At 38.8% G+C, this 19140-nt stretch overlaps 1 protein-coding gene across 6 annotated transcripts in view; it reads left to right on the top strand.

Annotated features, from left to right (window-relative positions):
- The window catches only part of diaph2 (diaphanous-related formin 2), a 370496-nt gene that overhangs the window by 208639 nt on the left and 142717 nt on the right, over positions 1 to 19140 (top strand). For all 6 annotated transcript variants that reach the window (XM_087171766.1, XM_087171765.1, XM_087171767.1 and 3 more), the window contains 3 exons: positions 1293 to 1387; positions 16196 to 16297; positions 18429 to 18668. In XM_087171766.1, the coding sequence (XP_087027892.1) occupies positions 1293 to 1387; positions 16196 to 16297; positions 18429 to 18668 (437 nt within the window). The remainder of the gene's footprint in view (positions 1 to 1292; positions 1388 to 16195; positions 16298 to 18428; positions 18669 to 19140) is intronic.

Here is a 19140-nt window from a genome sequence, read left to right as displayed (position 1 = left end):
GTATCCCACTCATTCTTCTTTTGACTACAGTTAAAAAAAAGTATCTTTCTCGCCACAATCACTAAATAAAGAAACAATTTAAGAAATACAAAACAGTAAATAAGCACAGACTACTTTTTTACAGTGAATAAAAGAAATCCATTTAGACTAGGATCCTACTTTGAGGAACCATGACTCTAGTCAGACAATCTTCTGTTGTCTGCCCTAACATACAACTCTAGCAATCAAAAATAAAAAAGGATAGCCCAGTTCACTGGAGCAACATATAAGAACTGATCCTGGCAGGTGGATGTTTTTTTTGTTTTGTTTTGCCAAAGTAAGGAGAACCTTGTATCCAGCTGTTGGTTTCATATGCGGAGGATATATAAGGTATATTGAAGAGACAATAATAAATGTAAGGTTTAAAGACAACAAACAAGTACAAGTATAATGTCATGCTAATGAGCAAAAAAATTACATAAATGCAGATTACCAATAGAATATGTTAATATATGTTATATGGTATAAACTTTCCTTTCATTTCAGTTCTGAGTCTCTGTCAACAAAACCTGACACAGTTTTGTTCAGTGCATAAAAAATACATTATAACAAATCAAAAGCAATAGTAATGACATGACATGAGCTGTGTAGTAAGTAAATGCAGTAAATAGACTGTGTAACATAAGTTAAGAAAAAAAAAAAAAAGGATGCACTACCTCTTCTTTTGTTGCATGTTAAATGCAGACATCAGGTCCCATTGCTGCAGCAGTATAGCAGCTGTTGAGTAACTCTCCTCCAACTCATTACCAAACCTCCACCTGTGACTTCCACCTGGATACACCATCAGCTCCAATTTCCACTGTAGGCACCCCACCTGGAGAGTAAAACACCCACTAGGCTGTTCCCTAAGGCAAATTCACAGTGCTTCTTTGTATCCACCCAAACACAACCATGTAGCTTTCAGATGACAACATTACCACTACCATGTACAAGTAGTACATTATTATTATTACTATTATTATTATGGTTAAGTTGTTGTTGCTCACTTTTTATTAAGAGTCAAGCAGACATGGTTTTACTTTGGCACCTTTTACTGGTAAATCTTGATGTTTTCCTTCCCAATTTTTGTCAGGGTGACACAAACTATCCTGTTGAGGGGCAGAAAGTGTATTAGTTTTTCCAAGTGACAAGTTAGGTCTGTGGTCATTTTGTCTGAGGAGCGATGAGTGCTGAAATGTCTCTTTGAACCCCACAGTCTAATAAAAAAAAAAAAAAGGAAAGGAAATGACTCTCTTCTCTCTCCATCACAACAGCAATTTTCTTGGGCTCGTTCCGCTTGCCTTATGAAGAGATCCGGGACATTGTGCTGGAGGTAGACGAGGCTAGACTGAGCGAATCACTCATCCAGGTAAGACTGATGTTCAGTGTGGTGTGTTAGATTTTTTCACTGTCTCACACATACACACAAACACACACTTATTTTTATCCTCTGAAAACTGCGGGTGTGTGAGAGGGAGTGAGTTTTTCTACATGTTTTTCTACATGTTCAAGTGAGAAGACAACTTTAAAATTTTCAGTGTCTGGCAGCTAGCTTGGTGACCCCATTTTAAGCTTGGTATGGTCTGTTTTTGGCACAAGTCAGTCTCCTCATTCTCATGTGCACTATAGAGACCCCCCCCCCCATTCATCCTCTTATAATGGATGATGAACGACAAGACTGGGCAAAGTCTCCCCAACTCCACCCTCCTTTCCTCTTGCCTTTGTCTTAAACTATGATTGATGAGCCTCCTAAAGGGTAGTTGTTTTTGCTCCTGTTTTATTTCTGTTTTCTTGTCTCTGAAGCATTAATTGAAAGCAGGGCGGGTGCATCTGAGGTGAAGATGCATCGCCGGAACAGTATGAGCTTCAATCAGCACTAATATTTCTTGCTATGTCCTCATGTCAAGCGTTACTGCAGTCTCGTTATCTTTTGTTTCTGTATAATTGACCTGTAGAGGGTGTAGACCTCAGGAGTGAACAGCGAAAAACAGATTTGATTTCAATATGATCTCTGCAGTGATACACTGTGTTGTGTGCTAGAATGTTTATATATAGTTTTTCAAACCAGCAGTGGGTATTGGCGAGTGCAGATTAAGTTCAAAGGTCTTTCCTACCTTGGGATAATAAATAAATAAAAACATTACCTTTGTACTGAGATATATGTCCTTTCCCACATGGCTTATCAACATACACTTGCACAGTCGTCTGCTTTCTCCCCACTGCTTGGATACCAGACACTCATAAAAGATGTTGGGCCAATATATATATTTAGATGGGGCCTATCTAGAGTGCTGCCCTGCAGGACTATTATTTTGAGCCCTGATAACCTTTAATTGGCTGGCAATCTGGCAGAAAGTACAGAGTGTACGTTATTAGATGGAAGATCTCCCTCTGCTTTGTGAAACGGAAAGGAAGTTAAGGTGTTGACCTTTCTCTAACCTTCAGCCGTTCTGTAGCAAAGTAAAAATGCTCAGTATCTGCCAACAGGGCAGCTGCATCCCCAGACCACCAGACCAATGGTTGGACTGGTTTACAGTAGTCTGATTGAGTTACAGGGAAACAAAACACTCCTCCCAACACCAAGCAAGTTACTATTAAATTGGCAAAGCTACTGACAACAAATACACTGGTGAAACTGGTCAGTAGTCTGGTGTATCAGCGTGCACTTTATTAGTTGAAACTTTTGTCAAGGCTGTTAGGTAATTTCCAAGTCACAGACATGGCACTGAACTGATAAACTAGAAAATACTGTGATTAATAAATAATGGACAAACTTAACAAACAAACCCAGACAAGAAAAAGAGCTACACCACCCATTCTCGCATTTTCTCTGAAGTGATGCAGTCACTATGATGCAGGGATCTGCTGTAACCTTCAAGTTCCTTTTGTTCACTGTTTAAAAATGCATGTGAATAAATTGTTGTAGGGATATGGTAGGTGGTCAGGGATAAATTATGTTTTTGTTTCCACATGGAAGCAGCCACTCACCCTCTTTGAAAGGGATTCTGTTGCCCCCCTTACCTCTTCAATATCCTTCCTTAATAAATATGAAGCAGGACAGGGAGGCTGCTAACAAAGAGGCAGGCTCAACAAGGCTTGTGAGAGTAAGTGTGTGAGTCAGCATAAGCATCTGGGAACTGAGCTAGTGTCTCAAAGTGAAGGGGGAGCCATGAGGACAGCTGAGTTAACTTACCAGTACAGAGGCAAACCACATCTTGCAAGTCTTTGACTCTGAGATAACAACGCTAAGGACAGAGTAAACCTGGACAGGAAAATTAGGACAGAGTTCTTTGTTTATTTACTTTAAATTTTGTGCTTTTATGTGTTTTTTGTATTTTTGTATTTAATAGTCAGAATGACTCAATTTCCCACATTTACCTGCAGGCTTAATGTATTTATGCTCTCTCATTTACAGTGAGCGGATCACTTCTGAAAAACCTTAGAAAAACATCCACAATGCACATTTTATTAAATAATTTGCACCATGTGATGATGCTGGGCTTAATGAATTTGTTCCCATTTTGTTATAGAGGTGGATCCACTTTTTTCACACAGCCTTATTAGTTAAAGTTAGTTGCTGTTTTCCTTAATCTTTCTGCCTGTGAAATGTTATTTTACAAAGGAACTGATGTTTAATCAGACTTTTTAAACCATACAGTTGCTGGACTTTTTCTTTTCATTTCAGTTTTGTATTTGTTTTTGATGGACAGCACAATTTGCTGAGGTTTTTACACCAGTGTAAGCACTTTTTGTTTTCTGAACAAGATAAAGAAACAATATTTATACGAATAGTGTTATTTATCGCTGATCGTATAATTACACAAACTTCCTGGTGAAATAACGGTTAGATGTTTATAGAACAAAATCATGTACAAATGAGCTCACAAATTAAACAAGGAAGCAGATGACACATGCCCAAGAAATACAGTTAGATCTATACAGAGGCACTGAAGGGAAGCAAAGAGACTTCCTGCTGGGCGACACAGTCCTGAGTGTGGGCTCCATCTGCACAGTGCTCATCTACACTCATTATGCTGATTAATCACTCTATACCACCCACTTTCAGCCACACGCCAATCACCATTTATCCACATGGACAACTGCACACTCATACAGAGTAGAAAAATGTGTCAACATGGCTTGGGCAAGATGATGAATGATGAAACCTATATTGCCTTTGATCAGCCCTTATTTAAGTGCTACTGTTCTCTATTAGTTGATAGTTACTTTTCACAGTTTGGTGGCTTGGTGTCACCTGCTGCTTTTGCACTAAACTATTATAATAGATATAACAGGCATGAAATGATGAAAATGCTTAGTGTTTTCTGATTTAAAAACCATTATTAGTAGCTAAATATACTATTTTTTATATTAGTCAATAAAGTTGGCACACATGCTATTGGTTTGATAAATGAATTAATGTTTTCCTTGACATTACTGAGCATTTTTTTTTTTTTAATCAATTTCTATAAATGTGACCTAATGAACACTGTGATATACTTTACCTGGCTTGCATTTATATAAAGCTTGCATGTATTCATTGATGCTGATTAGGGGCTCTGATAAACAGTGGCTCAGTTTAACTGGTGTTGTAGCACTTGACACGAGGAAAATAAAACACTACAAAACTTAGTTCAATTCAGAATTCTTCCTTAGCCTCATTTTGCAAAGATGGGTGACAAGCAAGTGGGGAATTGATAAATGGAAGGAATAGTGAAAATAGAAGGAATCAAGGAAGCAAGAGGTGTTCATAATGCATCTAAAACTCTGTAACTCAATCTTATTATCTTCTTTCTCCGTCGACATGTCTAATGTAATGATTTGTCAGCAGAATGTGGCAGTGCGCTGGCCTTGAAGTACCCCTACAATGTGTCACCCTGGCAGAGTGGATAGATAGAAGTTGATTGGCCCTCCTTATTCTGCATTAGGGCCCATCAACGCCTCAGAGATGATGTACACATCCCTGAATGCTGGCAGACAGTCCTTGCTCTCACCATTCATCTAGGCTCCATATGAATCCTTGCAATTCCATACTTATTTTCATCTCTATGCACCAGGCATGCAAACATACATACAGTACAGTGCACGCAAATGGAGAGTGTCACTTATTCTCTCAATCTTCTAGCCCCTGCACAATTGTGTCATTTATCATCTGACCAGTGAATGTGTTTAAGGTCCTTGCACATGTGCAAACACACGCGTTTGCATGCAACTCCTCTCTCTCATTCTTTTTCCCTCCATCCCATTTTCTTTTCCTGGTGGACACAGGTCACTTTTATATATCTGGTCAGTTTGATCAACTTTAAAAAGACATCAGAGCCACACCACTACCATACCTTGTATAACAATGAGATGAAGAGGACAATGACAGACAATAATGAACACTGGCTTAGTGAAAACAGATTGAGAACACTTGGCAAAGGTCTGTTTTTAAAGGGATGACAGCCTGACAAAGCTATTCATTGCTTTTGTTGGCTGGCAACAGAAGCAGCAAGTGAATGGCCCTGTAGACCTTGTTTATGTGGGAAGGAGTCAGGCACGTGCTCTGTGGGCTTCAGGGGCCTGGTTGCATTGTGTTTGCATTTAGTTTGGCACTACAGGACTTCCACCCCTGTTAGTTCTTTTTGGTAGCACCCTGGCTAAGTGCACGTTCCACCTCACCTGCATTGTTTAAATCATGACGTGGCTATGCCCATGACCTTGCTGTCATTGACTTGTGTTGGCTCTCCTTGGTGTTTTAATTTCTCCCAAAGTCCTTCACAGCCTCTTTGCCCCAGGGAGCGGGCTTAACTGGCATAATGATGGTATTTGGTCCCATGCCCTTATAGTTCTTGCCAATGGAACACAAGGAGGGTAAACAATGCCCAGATTATTAATAAGCACTTGTAAACTTGAATAGTTAATGGTGTAATCAACTGACACACATGCAGGGAGTTACTCATAATAGTTCACTGGCAGGGTTACTATGATGTAATATATTGAGAGTGTAATTGCATAGTGACTTATTAAATTTATCCATTACCATTTTACCTGTGTTATTTTGTTATTGAAGTGTCATTACCTCCCTGATTTTTTTTAAATGCATCCCATGGAATTTTATTTCTGTTGTAATGTGGAGCAATGCTCATGTTTTGTATTTGTTAGTGTTTAACATCGTGTTCAGCAGCAGCATTATTTTTCAGTTTTCAGACAGACTGGAATATTTATGGGTATTATATATGAAGTGAATCATTTTGACTGTGTGGTTGGGAGATTTGTCATACCAAATACATGTAAGTACCACATAACTTCTATCAGTTCAAACTATTTCATTGGTGGTCCCTTCTGAGGACAACTGGAAAGCCCCTATCTGTTGTTTCAATGGCCCCTTGAAAAATCTTCAACGGGTTCAAGTGGCTGACAATGTTGTTATTGTTGTATTACACATGGTTTGCAACCTCTGGGAGGAATTGTGTCCAAGGCGTCGTTAGGAAGATTTCTTACTTACAGTAGGAGGGATTAAGTGGTATTGGTTTCCAGGAGTTTAGATTAATGCTTAGCCAGTGTACTCTACAAGCTCTCCAAGCATCGTCTTTTGTCTTGCCACTTTTTTTTTTCTTTTTCTTGTACAATATTTCTGCTAAACTACCTTCTGTTCCCTTGTTCCTTAATTGGCATATCTTGGGAAATTGCCCTTTGTGATTACAGTTATTAAATTCTTAAATTCCCTACAGTACATGCATACCCTCGTCTAATGTCCGCCCAAGCAAATATAAGCTTTTTAAGGTCTAATCAGCTTTCCTGCCTCTATCATGCGAAAAAAGGCCATGGTTCTTCATGCACGATATATAGTTTAGAGTTCGCAGTGTTCCTGTGATGTCCAATTATAGCCCTTTTCTAATTTAACCACGTCTCATCAAAGCTCATCACTACATTGACCTCAGTGGATCAGAGCTAATGCACAATCACAAAGGGTCATATTTAGTGTTGGCAACTTAATTCGGCCACTTAAGTTCAAAAGTTATATAAAAATATGTGCGGTTGCTCTAATTCAGACTTCAGCTTCTGAGGTAAGTCCAACATCCAGTCCACGCCTTTGGGCTTTTTTGGAACAACCACATTTAACATCGTAAATGATGTCCACCATTTCTTTGTTTATTAGCAGCTATCATGGAATGTTACGCAGTGATTAGGATGATGTAGGGTCAGGGCCACAGGCCAGTGGTTGCCTGAAACATTTCTGTTTAGCTGAAGATGGAGAGAGAACTGACATAGAAAGACATAGATACACACTTACATTGTGAAATCAAACAAACAGAACAGTTTTGTAGACTGCTCCAGAGCAGCTGTTTTTTCCCACCCCTACCCAGAACATGCCATGTGATCTAGCTGCCTGAAATGAGAGAGTCATCACTAAATGTTTAAGCATGCCCAGTTTTTGGTGTGTGTGGTAAGCTAACTCTCGTCAGCAGATGATATGGCCCTAGGGGCTTGTTTTGCGGAATATCAGAGTGGCTTCTTAATGTTTAATGTCTGCCAATGTATTTTATATTACCCCATCTCCTTTTCAAAAGGAAAGGCTAATGACTAACACTACACTGCCGCTATTCATTTGTAATTAGTGTTGCCCTATGTTGTGTGCAAATGCACCAGCAAGAATATCAAAGAAGTGCAGGGAAGTGTCCAACATTTCTCATATTTAAACTCAGCATGTCTTAATGAGTAAATGTGTACACATCATTTTTAGTACTCACTGTCTGACATACCAGTGCTTCTAAGTAAATAGTGGGAAACATTTGTGTTCATTTTATGATTTAGAATGAGCGGTAGAATGTGCCACATGTTAAACCGATTTTTACACATTCTGATTTGGCATGGACAAACTCTAAACGATGCTATGCTGCAAAACTAATCTAATTGAATGGGAGGATACACAAGGATGTATTGATGAGTTTCTTAAAGAAGTGATACACATGGAACCAGAAAAAGAGCCTCACCCACCATTTGCATGTTATTTTACGGCATCTCTGAGGTTTCCTTTGTGCTCTAAAGCCTATATACTTACTTTGATTCAATACATATTCCCCTCCATTAAAGTGAATAATATACTAATTCTAATATAATTAATAATACTAATTATCTATATGCTGTCATCTCTTTTAGCAACCCTGGGTTTGTTTCAGCTACAAATTAATGAATCAAAAATGATTGTGATATTTCCTCAAAACAGTTATTATTGCTGACTTCTTGTCTTACTTTTTCTGCTCTCCCTGCTTGGCCAAATAAATGTATGCACATTAATATAAATTACATTTATCTCATTTAGATTTACCAATATGATTTTGATCCCCAGATGGTCATTTGGTACTGTTTTACTTAATATCTACGTAGACTAAAAACTGACACCTTACACAGTGGTTGTTACCACAGAAGTGATGACGAATATTGAAAATTACAGAGGCAAAGAGTTTTGAATAAATGCAACAACAAATTGCAATTCTGCAGTTACTACCTTTTTTTTATTTAGTCATATGACCACATATGAATAGCTATAACTCATACAATGCATTCAGAAAATATTCCCTGATCAATCTACACTCAATACCCCATACTGATAAAGCAAAAATTAAATTTTTTACATTTTTGCAAATTTATTAAAAAGGAAAAAAAACTGTAATATCACATTGACAAAAGTATTCAGACCCTTTGCTATGACAGTTGGAATTCAGCTCGGGTGCCTCCGATCTCTCTTGATCATCTTTGAGATGTTTCTAAACCTTGCCTGGAGTCCACCTGAGGTGAATTCAGTTGCTTGGACATGATATGGAAAGGCACACACCTATCTGTACAAGGTCTCACAGCTGACAATGCATATCAGGTTCTCACGTGCTACTGTAGCTCTTCTGTGGGATCGGACCAAACAGGGTAGCTTTTGATCGCCACACGTATTGATCAACCTTGGCCGCCCATGACCCTTTTGCTGGTTCACCAGTTGTCCCCATGAGATCTGCCGTTCTGGAGATGCTCTAACTCAGACGTCTAGCCATCACAATCTGGCCTTTGTCGAAGTCGCTCAGATCCTTACGCTTACCTTTTTTTCTTTTATCTTTCTTTTAAATTGCAGCAAATTACATAGTGTGTCACATAGAATCACAATGCACACTGAGTCTGGGTCGTCTCACTGTAAACACAGGCATTGTCAGTGTTCGGCTATGCAGTACTTCTCTACACCTTGCCATGGCAACAACCTTTCCGCCAGGTCTCACAGGAGTCTTTCCTACTAGCCTTGCTTGTCATTATTGTTTATCTCTCTTGTCAATCACCCAGATCACGACGATTCTCATCCATATGCATGAACCCATCATTACATGTGGTAGTCCATTGGCTGCAGGGTCTGGCAGTGCCCATGCCAGCCTTTGTTCTCTGCTGTAACAACAGGTGATTGTAGCAGCCTGGCACATTGTGGGGCATCATTTGCATGGTGTAAAAGTGCACATGTGGGGCAAGGTGATAAGTATGGCTTTGCATTGGGTCTGTTGGATTAGAGCTTAAGCAGGAGAATCAGGGTCCCCCTTGGGCTTAATTGTGGTTTATTTTGGCACACAGCACATAACTCTCTTCTGCATCAAATGCTAATTTAACAATGAAATGTGAAATACATTATGCTGATTTGCTGGGGCTGGAAAAATAAAACAGAAAAGGAGAAGTATTGAATAAACAAAGTAAAGGCAGGGGAAAGAGAGCGGAGGCCTGGCTTGGTGCAATATCAAATTCAGAAATTGATGGCCAGCACCCAAGGTACTACATGTACTTTTCAGTGATCATCACCACGCTGCTGATCTCTAGCCACAGGGTCCAGGCCAGGTAGTCTGTCCTCAGGTGGAATATTGATTAAAAGCAAACGCACACACACACACACACACACACACAAACACACACACACACACACACCCACACACAAACACACACACACACACACACACACACACACACAAACACACACACACACAGCATACAGCACAACAGTTAAATTTTGATTAGATGGAGTCCATGCAGCTTCTCCTCAGGCACACTGGGAACTGTATTTTCTTAACCGAGTAAAAATTATCTTTCTGTTTTCACTCTCCAATTCAGTGTCTTTGTTTCTGTGACAGATGGCACATCACTCACAGAGACACTCTCAGACAGCAGACTCCGCAAACAAATTAATTTCTATTACTGTTTTGCATGCGAGCTCTATTCTTTTTTGATTTATAGTCTCATATACGAGCTCTGTACCAGGATGACTGTATTAGACGAATAAGAGACGAAGACAAATATTCACAAATGAGAGAGAATTTTGATTCAGTGAAGTTTATTTCCTTTCTTTCCACCTTGACAAGTTTGTTTTTTAGCAAATATTCGGCATGTAGCTTGTCTTCTTGTGTTTATTAAAACCAGTTATATAATCGATGATATGATATATGAAATGATTTCATGTATTCACATTTTATAGCGTTGTCCCCTTCACTTAATTTATGAAAGGTAGATTTATTTGTAAGTACTGAGGGTACTCAACAGATTCAAGTGAGAGTGGCTTAGGCTTCCAGACGCATTTTGTTTATCACTTGGTGTCTTTGTTTATTTATTTGTTTGTTTTTCTCTGTCTGTTACTCGCCTCTGTTCCTGTCTCTCTTTTTACCCAATTCTATCTCTCTGCTTATCTCTTTTGTTTCTCAATGTGAACCCTCCATACGCCTTGTTAATTTCCCTCTTAATCTTGCTTCACACCTTTCATGGTGAATGTAAGTGCTCAGGTGTGCACATTAAAAAAATCCTCCATATTTCCTTCTAAAAGACAAATTTAATGTCACACTAAGTCTGTCAGGTTTTCCAGCCCCAACCCTCAAATTAATCCCTCCCCCCTCTATCTCTCTTTCTCAGCCTTTTTTTTTCTCCCTCTCACTGTGTTTGTGTCTTTCTCTCAAACTGCATTTCTCATTTAGTTTAATGCGATTTTAGAATCTGTCACACTCAGTTTGTTGCCTGTCAGTCTGTCACTGTAGCTTTGCTCATAGTGAGATTTGAGGTGTTTGTGTGGTTTGGCAGGTTGTAAATTCTGTAAGACTACAACAGCCTGTATGACTGATGTTCATTGTTTAACATATTTACCTGTGAGACAAGATTTGCAGATTGTTGATGAAGTTAATTGTCACTAAAGTTACTCCTCTAATGTTGTGTTTAATATTACAAAACTTGAATAAATGAACACTGTCAGGGTAAAACAAGTAATGTAATTACAATTTCAGATAAAACCGCTGTTTTATACGTTTTTAAAGATATGTTTTAAACAGATAGTTTACCGGGAACTATCTGTCAAAAGTGTCCAGATTCTTGTAAACAAAAACACAACTTGATAGCTTTTGTTCCACGTATTCAGTTTCCAGTTCTGTGGTAGTAACCTTTTGTCTGAGTTAGATGCTGCTTACACCCACAAACTATTGTGTAAAGTTACTTTTTTTTTCTCTTTTGCTCTTGAGCCTAGTTTGAAAAAAAAAAACAAAAACACAAAAACAAACAAAAAAAAAGAAAACTTTTGAAATTGCACATAATGTCTTTCCTGGAATTGTCAACGTTTGCGAAGTGAGCCTTGTAGAATGTTGAGAAGTCTTCTTGTCTGTCTATTATTTTGCTTATTGATTCAAACTGAAGTCTTCACTGATTTGCCATGAGCCAGGTAGGGAGCCTGCTGAGGTGTCACGTTAGGGAGATAGCAGTCCCACGATGCTCTTCATCACAAAGCATTGGCAGAATACCATGTTGCTCTGTCTCCCAAAATTGAGGGGAAAAATCAATTAAAAGGAGAAAATCACATCCGTCAAGCACATGGGAGACATGGTTCCTTTTCTGCCTTTGTTGTTAACCTCTCATCAGCCTTGTATAGAGGAACACTCTTTACTCACATCATCTTGTAGACATCAGGTGATTCTCCCTCTTTTCTCCTTTATTTAACCCAGCTTAATAAAGATGGAACTGCTCAGAGAAACACTTTATTAATTGACTTGTCTCACACTATATCGTATGGCCTCTTGCTCATCTGTATCATTTTGACATTACTGTTGGGTATATCCTTCTCTGCTCTTTAAGTATATTTCACAAGGTGCTGGTGGTAAATTAGGTGTAGTAGATGTTATAAGTCCTGCTCCACACAAATAATGAAGACAGATGGACGCTCCATAACAAAGCGTAAGGCTGACAATTCAACATAAAGTGTTGCACTACATCAGCACCTGCTGATTCTACCAGCATGCAGTGCTGTAAACTGTATGGTTAAGTTTATGCCTAATTGATGCCTAATACTCCCCTTTTAAACTGTATTAACTTGGCATGGGCTTGCGGATGCTGTGAAACTGTGAACTTGATTCAGTGGAAGCTGGTTGACAGCAGCAGAGATCAAAGTATGGAAGTGAAAGCCCTGCAGATACTGTCATCCTCTACAAATGTTTAGTGAACCGTAACCTGTATCTCATTACTTTTACACTCTCCTTTACCCTCGCAACTGCTTCCATTCCTCAAGTACAGACCTTTCACAGTCTGGGTTGCAGTAGTGGAACTATTTTGACAATATTTACCGCAGTGTAATTTTTTTGTTCTTGTATATTGTTTATACACTTAAAAAAAAAAAACAGTTCCAAGTGAATGTTAGGGGAAAACACAAGTAACAGTGTTGTGAGGGTCTCTGAGTCCTTGAGTTGACCTGCTGACAGTAAATCTATAATAAATAGATTTAGTATTTGTGTGCAATGATATCCTAATGTATTTCACAGTAGAATAACAACCCAAAAAATATCTCTATGCTGTGGTTATTCTTTAAATCGAAAGTGACCACATTTTGACTGGTAAGCTTACATCGTTTTCACTGGTTTTCACACTGATGGAAATAAATATGCTACCGGCCTACTGCTGTCCTTGGCAAATATTAATTATTTCTGATTTGTCAAACTGAGCACATGATTGATTGACAGGCGAAACATATCCAGGATCACACACGCTAAAACTGTCTTGTGTAAATCACGCAAGGCAGTTTTTTGCAGCCAGATAAAAATATAAATGAAAATATACACTACTGGAACAGTGAGAAGCTTTTGAACTGTGACAGTCAGCAGAGGAATAATAAAACTGGCAATGAAGGCCATAACTGTTGTTTGAATGTTGGGACAAATGAAATGCTCAGACTATGAGAGCATTTCTGAGCCAACAGGAAAAAAAAAAAAAAAAAAAACACCTACCGAAGAACTCTCTATTGAAAGTACACACAGATACGCATTTTGACTTGGATCTTGACAGGAATTTTACAGTCAGTATATGTTTTCTGATTACACGTGAAATCATAATGTACACACCTTTTTGGCTAAACTAAACCTGTGTTAAAGTTGTTACTTGCTGTAAGATGTACATTCATAACATTGTATCTCCAATACAACATAAAGGCAGGGAAGTGGAATAGCTTCATTTTCCACTCATATCTATAGTCGATTTCATGCCATCACTGAATTTACCATTTAAACATTTTTTCAGTAAATGTGTAGTGTACATTTACCAGGTGATGAATATATTCATTGTTTTCACACATTCAACCTATAATCTGTTTTATTTTTGACAAGGACGTACTAGTATTTATGAGGTTTTTAACCCGAACAACAAATTTTCCTCTTTGCTGTCGCTGTTTTGTTGGTGGATTGCTGTATCTTGGCTCATGTGCTGATATGTAGTGCCTTCATCCTCGCCCAAGGCTGTAAATGAATGTGTAGTGTTGCTAGCATACTTCCAGTAATCTCTCCTAGACTGCTGTGTGTGTCTGGTGGCCTGTGGTGCGGAGTCTGGCCCAGCATCATCACCCAATCTCCCACAATGCCACACATATGGTGCTGCCTTTGTGTCAATTGTGCTCCGTGGGGTTTCTGATAATTAACAAGATGACAGACAAATGCAATGACAAGCACAAGGTGGATTTGATTTTTCATTACCTTGTCCTCTTTCTTATGTTTTTCAGTTGTATTCAGCTGTGACATTTTGAAATGTTTTAGAATAATTTCACCTCTTTCCAAACATTAAATCCACTCCTAATGGCAATTACCAAGGCCTCCACTTCAAATCCATTGACTGGTCTGAATGGTCTGAGTTCTGTGAATACATTGACTCGCAGAATGAATACAGGGCAAGGACACTTTTCCTTCATTCTATACCGTGCCAAACCGGACTCTGTAAAAGACACACTGTGTAAACGTGAAAACATATCCCTAATTGTCTTCTTGCTCATTGCTCAAGAAGCAGTGCCAGAGAAGAACAGCTTAAGTAATTGGATTTGCCACAGTATTTGCAGTAACTCTTGTAATGGATGAATGACTTTCTTCTCGTTTTATACAGAAATAACTGAGTGAATATATCTGTTGTTAAGAAGAACTTTGTCACTAATTCAGTAACAAAGTTGTTTGTGAGTGAAGTTGTTACAAAAGATACAGTTTGTAATAAATTTCATGTTGCAACAAGAATAACTTAGTGTTTCAGCTGATAATGTGTCTTAGTTCCAGATAATAATTTTATATATAAGGTATTGCACTCTCCCTCGTAGTTTTATGATTATACTAACATACACTTCAATGCTACTAAAACTTGCATTTTTGAACATAAATAATAAAAATCTTTGAAAGTCTTTGAATAATGTTTTTTTTTTTTCTGTCACTTCTCAATGAAAAAGTCATTAGATTTATGAAAGAGCATCAGGAAGAGTTTCTTTATGAAAGGTCATGAGTGAATAATTAGTAACATAAAAGCTCTGTGCTGCGTACAGTGTATCCATTGCTCTGGTCCAAAGGGGAGAAAAGGAAATGTGTGCCCAGTAATCATCTAGCTCCAATGTACAATTCCAATTACACAAATATGTTTATTTATTTATTATTTCTTTTTTATATCATCAACTATCTTTTCTGCTTATGCTGATATGATCAAAAGCCTTCATTATCAAGGCACCATTGCTTGCCGCAGACCCTAATTGGGGCTTCAATAAAAGCAAGCAACATTTGATATAATGGCTCCCTCCCAAACAGGAATGCCAGGCCTGCATTATGGCTTACTTTTTATATTGCTGAGCTCCCTGAGGGAAAGACAGAGATGTCATCATTAGTGGGCAGCAGAGTATGGCCGTGGTGCCCACGATGACTGCTTAGGTCTATAAAGTGGTAGCCAGGCCTGTGGCCCAGGAGCTGTGTATGCGCTCTGTTTTCCCTGTCTGAGTTCCCATCTGCCCACGTGTCCCTGCGCCAGTCTGCTCCCGCTGAATAAATTTGGGGAGCTAATGGGGAAGGAAGCTTTGTGAAGACCTGGAAAAGGGCACCTCTTCTTCTTCTTCTCCTCTGAGAAAAGAAGGGGAAAAGTCGCTGTGGTCAATTTTATTAACTTGGCTGACCTTCACACAAACAATTAACATTTACAGAAAACACAGCCTCTCCCATTATCTTCCTCATCTCCATCCTAATCTTCAACCTCACCAGAAGCAGCATCATCCTTTTTTTCTGCTCCTACAAGGGCAATTTTATAGAGACGTAGCAAATTAATGGCAAACCCGTTGCATGTATTTTTAAGGCAATTGCAAGGTGATGTGGATTATGCAGTAGAAGGTCAGTTATCTGAACATGCCTGACATGTTCAGTAATTGGCTAAGGGCCACAACTGTCACAGTAAACCAAGCCAGCAGTGAGTGGTGATTATGTGACCTTATCTACTTATCTGCTCACTCTCCTACCAGACCATCAGCAAACCTCTATTCATTCTGACTGAAATCTAGTCTTTTAAAGGTGCATATATGCAATGAAAGATTTTTTGTTTTGACAGTGTTAGAACACAAAATAAGTTTTCCATATAATCTCTACTAATTTATAAATCTGTGAGGATCCTTGTTAGCTAACCAGGTAAGTTGAACAGGGGTATACTCAGCAGGCTCACTCTTTGCTTGTATGGACTCCTACTGTGTGAAACACCCTGTCGTGGACATGGACAAAAAAATGAGATTTACATTAACAGTATCCCCCTTTGTGTGTGTGTGTGTGTGTGTGTGTGTGTGTGTGTGTGTGTGTGTGTGTGTGTGTGTGTGTGTGTGTGTGTGTGTGTTTGTGTTTGTGTGTGGCTGTTTCTGTGTTTGTGTGCGCTCTCCTATTTGTAGAACCTGATAAAGAACCTGCCAGAGCAGAAAGAGCTGAATGCGCTTGCGGAACTAAAGGGTGAATATGAAGAGCTAGTGGAGTCGGAGCAGTTTGGTATTGTGGTGAGTATAATTTCCTGTGTTTGGATAGTGGTTTAGGTGGGACCATGAAATTAAGAAATTTATCATTTAGAGGGGATGCAAGAGTTCCAGTAATGTTTAATTAAAACATCTAACAGTATAAAGGGTATATTTGATAAAAAGAAAAACTAAAAAAAAAAAAAAAAAAAAATTGGTAACCAAGTTCCAAATGACATAGACTGAGATTAAAAGAGAAGTACTTTTGACTCAGGCAAAGAACAGTTCAATCATTTTTGATTAGGATTCAGCATTGAGAACTCAGTGAATGCCATATTTTGACATCAACTGTCAGTGTTGTCTCATGATAAAACCATACCCTAAGGCTATGAATCCTGTCTGTATTAAAGTTCTTTGAAAAGCATACAGCTGTAGTCAACCAGCGTGGTGATGTTTCCCAACCATCTAAGTCTTTTGCAGTGGTAAGATAAATAATACTAATATTGTAAAAGAAACCATAAGAAAGTGTGATTTCAGTCATCAAAAGAACAAGGTTTTCATCAGATAACTATGTAACAGGTAGCACGTAATTACAGCTGTAATTTAGTATGTAAACTTTTAGGGCACAGTCTTTTAGTTTTTTGGCTATACAAATCAGATTAAATCAACACAACTGATGTTTTTTTTTACTTCATATTTCTTGTGCCTCATCAACCAGTTTTCCTTTCTTTTTTTATCAAGCAGTCTCTGTTGCTTGATAATAAAAAAAAAAACATGGTGGATGACTGAAAATTCTGGTTGAACTGTTGTACTGGAAGGAAGAAGGAAAATACATCATCAAGCTGTTCTGACCTTTCCACTTAGTTACAGCTGTAATTACTTTTTAATTAACTGCTCTTGCAATCCATTTACCGAGTGAATACCCAGCACGTTAGGGAACTGCAAAAGGAAGTGCTATCTTTAAACTTAACTTTACAACAAGATCAGAGAGGTACATTACAGAGTTTTACAAAAGAAATGTTCAATTAGATCCAAGGGTCGCAGATGTGCCCCATCTCCCAAGTTATTCTCTTTACTCGTTAAAGGCTTTTTTTTGCCTATGTCTTTTAGGAGATTTAATGAAGCAGGGGGTGGCAGTTTCCCTCGCGATCTCACCAATGTTGTGATCATATACCTCCTCACTGATGAAGTAGCTCCTCAATGCGGAGCTATTTAGTTCCCCTGGGAAATAAGCCATGTTCAAGCTTTCCTCTGCCAGAGCTGTCACCAACATGTTTGCTTCCATTGTGATTTCTCCTTATTGTATAGAAAATCAGTTGAGGAAGATGGGAGGAGTGTGCGCGCTTATGTGTGTGATTGTGTATGCACATGTGCGCATATGCAAGGAAATGAGGTGGGTGGGAATGGTGGTGTGTGTGAAGGGGGTGGGCGAGTGTGGGGAGTAGTGTGTCATAGACGACTTGCCCATACACATGAATAAATTTAAGCAGAAATGAAACATTATGGGCTGGATCTGAGGGTTGCCTTCAAGCACCGGATTATGCAGCAATCTGTAGAATTTGTCTGTGGCTGCTGCTTTGCCACATATCTTACAGCCAAAACCCTATTTGTTTTAATTCCCTCCCATTTTCATAGCTATTTTTTCTCATTTTCCTTTCTGTTTTTTTTTTTTTTTTCTTTGGCTTCCACTCCCAAGCCCACAAGTATTGATTGGGGCTGTTATTTATTTATGACAAATCTTTTTAATGGGATGCTCCCTTATCCATATGAAAGTCAGAAGGGAAGCAGGAAACAGGTTAATCCCATTTGCTAAAGAGGGTAGTTGATTTTCAGTTCATTAAAACTAGTCACAGCAGTAATTACACTGGGGATTCAACATGACAATGATGGCAAGGTGGTGCCTTATATGATTTATAGGATTTCTCTTCTGTCTTTCTTTGCTCACCATACAAAAAGTTATTCTAGCAACTTGTATCTTTAAATAGAGTTTCAAATAGATTGTGAGGAGCAGAATTCATGGTTGAGAACCTTAACGTTAAGTTAAATCCTGTCCATACATTAATGTATGTTATTTGTTTTTTGTTATTTGTTATTTGTGCACTAGCCTGGAAATGTAGTTTGCTGTCATTACCTGTCTGTGCAACTTACAATATTACTTTTCTTTTATTGTCCTCAGATGAGTTCAGTAAAGCTCCTACGGCCGCGTCTCAACGGCATTCTGTTCAAGCTAACGTTCGAGGAGCAGGTGAATAACATCCGGCCAGATATCATGAATGTGACATTCGCCTGTGAGGAGGTGAAGAAGAGTGACAGCTTTAGCAGACTCCTGGAGTTGGTGTTGCTGGTTGGCAACTACATGAATGCTGGTTCAAGAAATGCCCAGACATTTGGTTTCAACGTCAGCTTCCTCTGCAAGGTAATGCACCACCATGTTGTGAAAATATGTGAAACATGAAGTGACATTAATATGATTTGATTTTAGATAGTAGTCATCTGATTCTTACCATTCACATTAGAATGTAGGTGCACATTTCAAAATACCAGTATAAACCCACGGAATTAAAATAGATTTTCATACAAACGGCACCTTATTTATTTATTCTAATCTAATTCTATCTGATTATGCAACAATGAAATAAAAAACGGTTTCAATACGACAAATGACAAAAACATTATGAGCCATGGAACTTGAGCCAGTAAAGGCAGCACCCCTATCCACTGCCAGGTAAAATCACAGCATGCAAAGGTGTGAAAGAGAGGACTGGCTGCCATGCACACACAGCTATACTAAGCACAACAAAGCTCTTGAAGCACACCTGCTCAGCCACACACACATACACACACACACACATGCACGCACGCACGCACGCACGCACGCACGCACGCAC

This window comes from Seriola lalandi, unplaced genomic scaffold, assembly GCF_002814215.2.
Source record: "Seriola lalandi dorsalis isolate HSWRI2012SDOR001 ecotype SW California unplaced genomic scaffold, Sedor1 jcf7180002054972, whole genome shotgun sequence".
Classification (NCBI taxonomy): Eukaryota; Metazoa; Chordata; class Actinopteri; order Carangiformes; family Carangidae; genus Seriola; species Seriola lalandi.
The sequence above is the reverse complement of the archived record's forward strand: the minus strand, read 5'-3'. Positions and strand labels throughout refer to the sequence as shown.